The sequence below is a fragment of the Alosa sapidissima genome, chromosome 9 (assembly GCF_018492685.1).
Source record: "Alosa sapidissima isolate fAloSap1 chromosome 9, fAloSap1.pri, whole genome shotgun sequence".
In the NCBI taxonomy this organism is placed as follows: Eukaryota; Metazoa; Chordata; class Actinopteri; order Clupeiformes; family Clupeidae; genus Alosa; species Alosa sapidissima.
Window position 1 is genome coordinate 25,216,404 of NC_055965.1, and position 11,806 is coordinate 25,228,209.

The window sequence follows — 11,806 nt, forward strand, 5'->3', positions numbered from 1 at the left end:
AGCACTAAGCAAACGGCCTCCTGCCGAAGGACACAAACACCACAAAACAACTGAAAGAAAACAAACAACCCAAATAAATTCACAATTTAGGGGACAAGGATGCACAACCCACTCAAACAGTCACTACACCACGTAACAAACACATTCATTCAGGTCAGAGGGCAGGCGCTCCGGCGGCCGCACCGGAGGCCTATGATACAGTTCGTTCAGGTCAATGGGCTCAATCAATTAGCTTGATCCTGGTAAGTAGCACAGCAGATAGATGGTGATGGGCTAACAGCGGCTAGGCAAAGCAAAGCAGCAGTCGTTCTAAGGCAGGTCGGCAAACACTTTCTTGCTACTGTATGGTAGATCCCTGAAACACACAATAATAGGCCTATTAAGCTACCACCCAAATAAAGTAACCACCTAGCCCGAATGGAAAAGACCTACCTGAGCCACAGCGTGTTGATACACGAAGCTTGCAGGCAATGCTTGGTGTGCGAGTCAATGAGAGTAACAATGCGTTATTCCGCTCAATCTGATGTAAGACGAGGTAGCCACGACACAGCAGAGAGTTCTATAAAAGATCGGAGCTCGATCGAAGCCACGAGCAAGCTGGGCAACGGTAAACCATTTGTGGTAGGCCTTTACATTCCTGCGACACAACCGGAAATCAGGTAAACCCAAACAATACAAACTTCTGGCGTTGCGTGCTGCCCTAGGGGTATGTTCGAGCTATAACATCTCCCTTGTGACATGATTGGCCACCAAAGACATAATGTGAGCCAACCATGAACTGGATAGAAAAGAAGAGAACCAACCATAACCAAATGAGAAGGCGGATGGCTGGATTCAACCCCAGTCCATCCTGCCTAGTGTTGCACGGTGTATCGATACTAAAAAGGTATCACAATGCCTTCACGCAAAAAACGATACGATTTCCGACGTTTTTAGAATCGATACTTTATTAAAATTAACGTTCTGTGTCTGGTGAACTGCTCTCACCGCTCCTTGCAAGCATCTAGGCAAGTGGGCGTGTCAAGCAGGCAGCTCTGAGTGAGTGAGTGCGCAGCCAACATCAACATAGTTCTTTGCCGACAGTCCTTGGCCTTGTGGATAAAACAAAAGGTGAAGTGAAATCTGCAACTATTTCGGATACATCGCAAATAGTGAAGGCAAGCCATCAGGTACACAGAGGCCCGTTTTTAAAATATGTTTCAAAGTAATTTAAAAGCAGTAGGCTACGCATGGAACTTGGCTAAACACCTCGCAGACATATTAATGGAATTAAAGTGAAATCGAGTATGGTTCTCAATCTCTGGGATAAAGCGAACCTTCCTTCATCAATGAATTGACGAGACAACGAGCTGTAATCATTTTGACGAGACATAACGAGCATCATAGGGTGCTAACGTGATGAAAGCGCAATGTTCACCCCAGCATAACATTACCATAACTTGTAAACAATCTATTTTATGTTCGATCAGTACTACTGGTAATATTTGTCATGGCATGTAGACTGCAATTTTTTCAAGAATTATTTCCCAGATGTAGGATAGGCTACCCGAAATGCGCTAATTAAAGCCCACAGCATAATACCACCAAAGTGTGTTGAGTCCTAATAATAATAGCAGCTTTTTGTTACGTAATAGCAAATCATGTTATCAAAGAAATAGACGTAATGTAGGAATGCACAAAGACATATTGCAACAGGTAATGGTGTAGGCCTATCTGACGAAGACCTGAGTGGTTGGAACGTCGTACTTGTACACTGGGCGTAAAGAATGACTATCCTCACATTTTTCCCTTTGCAACTGTCAAAGAAATCCCATGAACACGGGAAGGCCTAGGGTAGCCTATACTGTACATCAGATGGCCTAAAGATTAGGCCCCTCTGCATAGCATTCAGTGATTTGCATGCAGTAATTTCAACACTGACCTTGATCTAGCCTAGTTTGGCTATTTAAAGCTACTTTACTGTATTACCTAAACACAACACAATGTAAATGAACTATAACAAACAATAAAGGACTTAATCACACAAAGTAGGCCTACTACAGTATTTTACTGACTATAAAAATAATAATTATGTAGGAAGTTTAGAACCCAGAATTGACCTGCACACTACAAAAGTGCACCGAATTCAACACAAATGACTTAATACATTTGGAGGAAGTATGAGTCCTTTTTTTCCAGATATCTTAGGATCTCGGCGTAGTATCATTTCAGTATCGAGCATTGTGATATTTATGGCAGGTATCGTATCGAAGTCATAATTTTGGTATCGTGACAACACTACTCAGCAATATGGCAGCCGTGTTAACGTATGCCACTTAATGGAACCCGATGGACAATGCATTACAGTATCGTATCAAAGTCATAATTTTGGTATCGTGAAATAATAACTTCATATAGCTTGACTTCTTACCTCACGTTTTTATTTGTTTTTGTGGCAAAGCATGTTTTATAATCCAACGCTATCGTGTGTTTCTCTCTATGGCAAAGCATGTTCATAATCTGGTTTTGAGACCCTAGCAAATTCCTGCATGGCATCCAATTCAAGGCTCACATTGCATCCCAATTTGTTCAACAAAGAAACCCCTTTTTTGCCTCTGCTTTGTTCATGGTAATGCAGTAAAAAGTTTTTTTCAGAAGAATCATGAGTGCATATACACCATAGGCACACACAGGCTAACAGGCAAACTTGGGTCAAGTCAGGTCAGATCAGTTCGTGTCACAGATATGGAGCACAGAAAGGTCATTTTTCATCACTAAATAAAAAAATGGCATTTATTTCTGTAAGGTGCACACCACATATGTCTGTAATTTGCTCAGCCCCAGAGAATCCCTCCACCATGGCAATGACATTGCCAGATTCAGGACAGTCTGCTCCAGAGATGGGAAGTAACAAAGTACAAATACAAATAAAAGTAGATTTGTCAGATATTTTTACTTTACCTTACTATTTATTTTTGAGGCGACTTTTTACTTTTACTCCTTACATTTTAACACAAATATTGGTACTTCCTACTCCTTACATTTTACAAAACTGGCTCGTTTCTTTAGTTTCAAATAATTTCAGCCTACCGTTATTATTTTTCGCGTCATCAATAGCAGATATAGGCTACGTTGCACTCGACGCACCACTACAAGATGACTTGATTTGGGCGGCATTCATTCGCGGCAAATCATTGCAGCTTGATGGCAGTAACGTTAACGACGACACATCGAAGCCGTTATGAGCTACATACAGACGCATTTAATAGACATTCGTAGCGCCCAATAAACGGCTCTGGGCATTCGTAAACCACGTTTCAAATACGAGAAAATGAATGCCTAGTTCCCAGACCCCATCTCAATGAGTCTGACAGCCAGGCTAATATCAAGTGACCTAGAAGGCTGAAATCAATGTAGTCAGTTCAGAGATGCTTGTTATCTCGCAGAAAGAAAAAAACAATAGTCTAGGCTCTGTAACTCTGTGCCAGTGCTTCCTAAGAAACTATAGGATCTTAGCTTTCTAAAGATGTCCAGCATTTGATGGTAGGCCAAAAGAACACACTGCCCTCTGAAGTAGGCAGTGCAATGTTGGGGGAGAAAGCCAATAAATGGCCAAACAGGTTATGGGAAGATTTAAAAAGAGAGACTGGCACTCTTGCACTCTGGTAACATTTGTGTGGTCCCGGTGCTGTTGCATAAAAAATGGTTGTCATTCACAAGACTACTTATACTTTTATACTTTAAGTAAATTTCCAAGCCTGTACTTTGTTACTTTTACTTGAGTAAATAAGTTAAACCAGTACTTCTACTTTTACCAGAGTATGTTTTTAACACAAGTATTTGTACTTCTACTTGAGTATGGAAAGTGAGTACTTTTGCCATCTCTGGTCTGTTCTACACACACATGTAAGACAAGTCGAGCTGCCAGCTTGCAGTGGTAAGATACATGTTTTTGTATTTTTATTATTTAATATAATAACCTAATGGTGATATAACATAATGGTGATAACACATGTCGGTAGGGCCCCCTTTAAATTTTTGCTTGGGGCCCTCACAGACTCTAGAATCACCTCTGTGCGTGAGAGTTGGCAGCCCTGAATTAGTAAGCATAAACGTGGCGCACAGAAGAGAAAATAAAGATGAGAACTGTAGGAGACTAAACGAATTAAATAGTTTTTTTTTTTTTTTTTTTTTTTGCTTAATTAGCAACACTTGACTCTTAAAAATCCCCTGCCAGAGAAGGTGTTTTTCCGACTCACCACAGAGCTTCTGGACTTCCCCTTTCTGTCTCCCCTCCTCTGGCTGTACGTGACATTTTGCTGCTGGAACTCCCCCAGTGGGCGAATGTGAAGTGATTGGGAGGTGGTGGTAGGGGTTTACTGAGAGTGATGCTTAGACAACTACTGAAACGTGTAGTCAACTCTAAGATGGAAAATAATTGTGGGCAAAGTGTTTTTGTTAAAAAATATATATTTATGTAACAGGATGGTCTGTGGGCATGGGGTGTAGTATTGGGACCAGTGCCTTGGGGGGAGCCAGTGCACTCAGACAGGAAGTGCCTAAGCCATTAGGGGAGAAGAAGACAGCCAATGGTGGCAACAATAGCCCCACCCCCTCTTGTTGGTCTCCCATGTGCTCTGTGGGTAAGGTGGATGGCGTACAGTTGGTTTTGTTTGTTTGTTAAGCTGTGTTGTTTGGTTGCTGTTGTACCATGTATTGTGCTGTCAATGTGTGACTTTAGTTCTTGGTTGATGTCTAATAGTAGAACAAGTCCACCATAATAGTCTGGTAACTGTGGATGTGTAGTGTTTTCTCAACTTCCACTACATGTGGTAGCCAAATGTAACAGTCTTAATCAGTGCTTGACTCTTGATTTTGCTTGTGTAATTTACTTTTGTCAAAGTCAGGGCGGCCGACCTGTGCTGAGACTCCACTTGCCGTCTACCTCTCCCAGGTGGCTCAGCCAGCGGTCTAGCATACCTGAGTTCATTAGATGTGTGGTAACACTGATTTTTTTTTTTATCCATTCAATTTAAAAGTAAAAACTTGTTGTAATATTTAAATAAAGAACCATTTTATCTTATTTATTAAGTCAAATCTGAGATAATCGTGAAGGACCACTGGCTGTAGCAGGGCGCTGACTGCTTGTTTCCAGGCTTGTTTTGAGTTGCTGTGATCAGAGTGGGTTTGAATCTTGATTAACTGATATTCTATATCTAGAATAATTAATTAAGGTGCTGATTCTGCTAAATTGACCTTTCCCTACTTCATTGTCAACTGGCTGCTAAAGAAATAAAAGGTATTTTGGAATGAGACAAATTTAGAAACCATGGGGGTGCACTATGTTCCTATGGCCACTTCATTACTACAGTAAGACTGGAAAAGAAGATATAGTAGGCTCAGTATTGATCAAATGCTTGTTTCATTATTTTTTATTATACCTAGCAGTGGTATACGTCGTCAATTGTTGTTTGTGTCAGATCTGTGTCAGTGCTATGAGACAACCCCATTTTCTTGCCACGCATGCAGAAGTCCGAGCAGTAACATTAATCAAGGATCTTTGGTTTGCTCACGATCAATCTTTTGACATGATTAGCCAGCCTGCGGTTGGACTAAGACACAGCCCAACTTTTCAAACTTTTCATCTGCTTTTTATCTCTGTTGGTTTATTCAGAGACAACAGCAAGCAGCCGAGCAATTGATAACTTTACTGAAAGGTTATATTTTCCAGCAATATACTAGCTTATTAGCTTGAGCAAAACGGCCAACTATTTTGGAAAAACAGTGACGCTAACAGGATCACTGATGATAAAAAACGAGTAATTGTGAGTTAGGCTATTTTCAAAAAGGAATAAATGTCTGATGTTTATTTTGTGTTTCAGATTGACCGTGGAGATGACTGAGGCATGAAGACAGCCTGAATATTGATGGGAACAGTGGAATTAACACTAGTCCATGAGCCACAGGCCCAAAAAGGGGCGTGTCACTACCACTTGGGGGGGCAAATTCTCACTATTTTTCTGAAAGCTACATATCTCTGGAGTATAAAATGGTATGATGGCAAGTTGGATCTTGTAGCTTTGTGGCTGTACAGGCCTTCAAAGTTGACCTCTGATTTGAAAAAAGGAAATTCCGCCTATGGGCTTTTTTTTGTTAAACCACTCATAAGAGCCCAGAAAATAATCCAAACCTCATTATTACTAATGCATATGTGGTGTTTGATGTTGGCATACATATGTTGAATCATTGTGATTTTGCCCTTCATTTTGGTTGATAAAATTCAAGATTTATGTGTAATAATGAGCAAATCTATGTTTTCAGAGACACAACGTGTTCCAGCACTAATGGAAATGCCCACTACCTCATTAATCAATGTATTTATACCTTCCTACCTGATGATTACATAGGTCTGCATTGCTATGCTATTTACTTTTTGGAATATACTATTTGGAAAAACCCCAAAATTCAGTAAATTAGTATTTTATTGAAACTACCCATAAGAGATATTCCAAGAGATCAATACATCATGATTACCAATCACATATTACCTTTACATTCAAGGAATACCATATAAAAATTGTTCACATCACCACATGTACCTAGCTTAACATAAATTGTATAATGTCCAGGGCACATGAAATACATACAGTAATTTCCTGTGTATTAGCCATATTGTGTATAAGCCACAGGACAGTGTTTTATTCAAGTTAAAAGAAACAAAACCATATACCATATTAACTGCCCCTGTGTATTAACCTACTGTACAAAACCATATACCATATTAACTGCCCCTGTGTATTAACCTACTGTACAATTCTAGCATTGTGGCAGAATTTGATAACTAGTTCACCAATTTTGTATGTAATGACTCAAGCAATGAAATGAAGACTTTATTGGGAACGACTATTCAGCATCCATAAGTATAGTTAATTTTGACTGACATGACAAAGCAACTGATACATGTTCAAAAGCATTTGCAATTTGTTCAGAGGAAGGAGAAATTGCTACTATGATGTGCACAAATTACTAAATGTTGTCGAGGTTGAACTACAGTTTTTTTCAGTCGCTAACAAGCGTTTGTCTAACCAGTTGTTACATTTTCAAAACTCTAAACACAATTAACACAGCATCGGTCATTTGTGGCCATACCATTCACACATTTCATGTCGTTTTCACACAATATGCAGTCAGTGAACACATTTCCACAATGCTTACATTTTCTTAACAAACAAGCTATACCTCCCAACAAAATGATGGATTGTTTTTGCAGTATTTACGAATGTTAACACACAACATCCCACAATAGCAAAAACAACATTCCAAACCTTAGATACAGTATAAAAACCTCTGCTTCTGCTACCGAGCGGTTTTATCCCATCGCCTTGGATACTGTAATATCAGATGCGATGTTTAAGAAAACATGTGGCCTAACCCTGAAGATCGCAGAGATTATATTCAGTGATTTTGTACTTGTTTTTTTTTTTGTTTGTTTGTTTTTATCTGGGCTTTTTGCTGTTGTATTTTTGTTCAGAATGCTCTTGTGTGTTTCATGGATATTTTGTTCACTGTAAGCAATACTGTAAACTTTTTCTGTTCTATCATACTGTAAACAATATTTCTACTGAACCTCCTGTAGTAAACAGTAAAGGGAAAAATTATTTGCTTTTTGCTGGAATGCTTTTGAATGTGAACATTACATGTGGACATACAGTTCCCAACGAAGACATTTTGTGTAAAAACGGTGGATAGCATGTTTTGCATGCAAATGCCTGTAAAACTGAAACATAAAAGTCTATGCAGTTTTTGTAATGTCAACAATAGCCAATATTTTGAAACCTGGTGTACTTTGATTGACTGCATGTACCTTGTGAAGTGAAAACAAGTGTTATTCTCTGACAGAATAATTTAATTACATTTTATTAAATTTAATTTAAATTCTTTGTCAGATTTCCAGTGTTTTGGTAAAGTTAGTGTGTGCAGAGAAAGATGTGTTCTGTTTTGAAATGAAGAGTTAGTATATATTTAACAAAATGTGTTTTTGAGAAGAAAATTTTCCATTTGGCCATGTAAAGGAATTATTATTATCATTGTATAAAACACTTGTGTAAGCAGATAAATCACCTCTGTAAGCAAAAATATTATGCTGAGTTTCAAGGACACAGAATTCGAGTTGGGACGCACAGGAAGAGGCCCCCGCCTCTGTGTGCGTCTGTGCGTGGGTTTTGAGGAAATCAAGCTGAAGGAGATAGATGTCTGGCATCCTGTTTTTCTGTGTGCATCTGTACAATAAAAGATAGCTTTTTGGGCTGCAGGTTCAGAGACTGATGGTGAGGGGTTTCAAACCTTTCACTAGCACTCTCTCCTCGTGGCGCCAAGAGTCTGTGAGCAAACCAATGCTACGTGTTGTGGTTCTTGTGTCTAATATGTTGAGGTAAATTCCATGACATTACTTGGTCCTTCGAGCCGGATCCCAAGACACCCAAGTTCCTGGGACTGATCGTCGGAAGTTGAAGACTGTGCACAGCCCGCGGTCCGGGACCGTGGAAAGCCCAGTACGGTGAATTCCGTGCTGGCCAACCGACGGCGACCAGGCCCTGGACTGGATTGACGGGATCCGAATAGCAACAGAGCAGAACCATAACAGCGTGAGTAAAAACTAGTCTGGGACTATGTTTGAAAGGGAAAGATCGCATTAAGTTGCTTTTTTCTGTATACAGTACTGTTAAAATAGGCCTAACGATAAACTAAGTAGCTACTACAGGGGGGTTCGAGTCCCACCTGAGTTTATCGGGAGAGTACTACAGGGGGTTCGAGACCCGCCTAAAAGTCTCTCCAAGAAAGGGAAGGTTTTGAATGTGAGTGAATGAGGGGATTATCTGTAAGTTAAAACGAACAACAGAATCTGTGGAAAACACCCAGAAGAAAGCCGGACCCTAGGTTAACGCCTTGGGCCTAGAAGCTTGCTTTCTAGATTTGTTGTTTGCCCATTTGAGGACGATACAGTATAACCCCCTATTTTGTAAAAATGGGTAATACCCAAGACAAAGAAAATGCTTTGAAAGGCGATGCCAAATTTATGTCCAAAATTCACCCAGGAATTGAAAATTGGCTAACACGATGGAAAGATAAGTTCGAATTTGAAGGCAAATTAACAGTTCCTGGCTGTTCGAAATTGTTACGCGACATAATGATGCACCACTCGAAAAAGAAAAATGGTATAAAAACACAGCACCAAAAAAGAAATTGATGCAGCTAAATTATGGTTGGAGGAGGCAAGAAAGCGCGAAAATAAAATAAAAGAACGGAAAAAATGTACCGTAGCGTATGTAAAAGAAGAAGACAATATGCCTTGCACCTCACCACCTCCTTACAACGGACCACAACCACAAGCAGCTGTGGGTAATGCCTCCGTGGCCGCACCGTCGCCCGCTGTGGCTCCACAGCCCCTGTATCCCTCGCTGAGACGAGGACGGTCTCTAGATAGAGAAGCCCCCAAAACACGGTCACGGCGCACTAAAGACAACCCGATGTGGGATTGGTCCCCTAGGATGGACGGAGGGGTGGGAAAAGTATTAAGTGAAGAAAAAACATCAGCCGCTGCACATACACATCTGTATGACGATGACGTCGATGATTTTGATTATGATGACAAAACGCCAAGCTGGCCTCCACAGCCGCCTAAAATAAACACGTTCCCAATGGTAGAATTACCTAATCCAACATTTAGGCCAGGCGAACAAGAAACTGCTGACAACCGTCGAATAATGCATGTCTACAGGACATGGACCCAAGAGGACGTGAAGAAGGCAATTGAGGGAGTAGCCTCTCACAAAGCACAGATTGACAAATTCTGCGACGAAATGAAAAATATAATACTTGTGTACCACCTGAATGGTTTCGAGGTCGAAAGGATGTTCCGCTGTAAAATGGGCTCCGATTGGAGCCGCGTGAAAGACAGTTTTGTAGCCCATACAGGTGGTACAGCATATGCCCCCGGCTCCATGGAACTAAATCAACAAGTTCAGAACTTAGAGGATAAATGTAGACTAGTGTTCAAAAAACATTGCGATTACACCAAAATATATGCCACAATACAAAAAGATAATGAGGACGTTTGGGAGTTTAGAGACAGATTTGAAAAAGTGTTTAAAGCCTATAGTGGTTTAAAAACAGATACTGAAGACAATAAGAACATTTATGAACAACAATTAAAACAAGCATTGCTCCAGAGTTTCAGGCCAGAGATAAAAGGTTGGATAGAAAAACATTTTGTCTCCTTTAGGACAGCAGCTATGCCAGAGTTTATGGAACAAGCTAAACACGCAGAGAAGACAGCACAAAACAAGAAGAAAGAGAAGGAAAAGAAAGAATCAGGGAAATTGGTAGAAGCATTTGTAACGGCAGTGCAAGGAACAGGAGGACAAACAGGCAGAGGCCGAGGCAAAGGGCGAGGTCGTGGCCGAGGCAGAGGCCGAGGCAATAGCAGAGGAAGAGGAGGACAGGGTGAAAATAAGCCAGGACGTAGAGATTATGAGAATGAGGGTGATGATAGTAACAAGTGTTACAAGTGTGGGGGTCGAGGGCATTGGGCCCGTGACTGCCCCAGTGAGGATAAGAAAGGACAAAAATATGATCAGGATCAATATGACAATTGACTAGGAAATGGAGAAGGGGAAGAGCTAGAAATATGTGAAGAATTTCTAGACTTAGCTGATGTGTGTTTATATGAAAAACCAGAGAAAGTGATACATATTAATGGCAAACCTGTAATCTTTTTATGTGATACTGGAGCATGCAGAACTGTAATGAAAGACATAGATGGCCTGCAAAAAACAGATCAAGCTATTCTCGTAAAATCAGCCAACAGTCATGTGCAAAAACAATATTTCAGTGAGCCTGTGGCTGTCAAGCTGACAGAAACAGGAAGCACTGTTTTCGCCCCTGTAGTCATGGCCCCTGGCTGTCCCTACAACCTGTTAGGACGAGATTTAATGGTAAAATTAAAATTAGCCATCTATCCAAATCTACAGGGGGGTATGGAGGCTAGGACATGTGATGAAATTGACATACACTTAGTCGAGGGGAAAAATACGCCGTATTACGTCTGGGCCCTAGAACCTTCGCACCAGGACCCAGGAAAAACAATAGAGACGATAGTACAAAAGGTTAAGGAAAGAATTAACCCACTGGCTAGTCTGATACCCCCTGACGAATTAAGAATTGACCTAAGACGCAAACCTACACCTGGGCCAGACCCAGAGTATGACAAACTAGTGCATAAACTAGTGTAGCCCTATGCTATATTTTCTTTAATTACCTTTACATTAAAATTATTAATAAATAACTACAAATGTTTTGGAATGTACTATGCCGAAATGTATTTGATTTTCATTTATTGTATTTGAATATTTTACTTTCTGTAAGCTTATTGGTTATGAAGTTTAAGTTGACCTATGCACCGGAACCTGTTGCCACGGAAGGAGAAAGAGGGAGAGAAGAAGGAAGATGAAAGCAAGCGGATGGCTTTTCTGAGCTCGCTGCAGAAAGCATAAGTTTACACGGTTATAGCTCTATCTCTAGGACATTGGAGTGGAGTTTAGCTGACTAAAGTTGTCGGACAGATAACTAAAGTATCAGTGACGGTGTATTTTCTGAGTTTGATAGACTTTGAAGTCACGTTAGTTTCAGTCAAGTGGCGAATTCATGCATGGTCGCCATCTTAGCTCAACGTATTCTTAGTCGTATCAGTAGTTAACATTGTGCACTGGGACTTTGTAAACTGAGTTGGTGGAACAACTCTGTGCACTGGAACTTTGCAAACCGAGGG

The 11,806-nt window shown here is 40.5% G+C and overlaps 1 protein-coding gene across 1 annotated transcript; it reads left to right on the top strand.

The window, feature by feature from the left end:
* Nucleotides 1–8,981: 8,981 nt before the first annotated feature.
* LOC121719502 lies at nucleotides 8,982–11,259 on the top strand. Its single transcript, XM_042105208.1, has 2 exons — nucleotides 8,982–10,419; nucleotides 10,450–11,259. Exons 1-2 carry the CDS (start codon nucleotides 9,324–9,326, stop codon nucleotides 10,632–10,634), a joined length of 1,281 nt encoding a protein of 426 aa, XP_041961142.1. The 5' UTR covers nucleotides 8,982–9,323; the 3' UTR covers nucleotides 10,635–11,259.
* Nucleotides 11,260–11,806: the final 547 nt, after the last annotated feature.

Bases quoted from the DNA above. Each gene is read 5' to 3' on its own strand.
- LOC121719502 (XM_042105208.1), top strand. From the start codon at position 9,324: ATGCCTTGCACCTCACCACCTCCTTACAACGGACCACAACCACAAGCA. The intron at 10,420-10,449 runs GCAAAGGGCGAG...GCCGAGGCAGAG, and splicing joins ACAAACAGGCAGAGGCCGAG to GCCGAGGCAATAGCAGAGGA.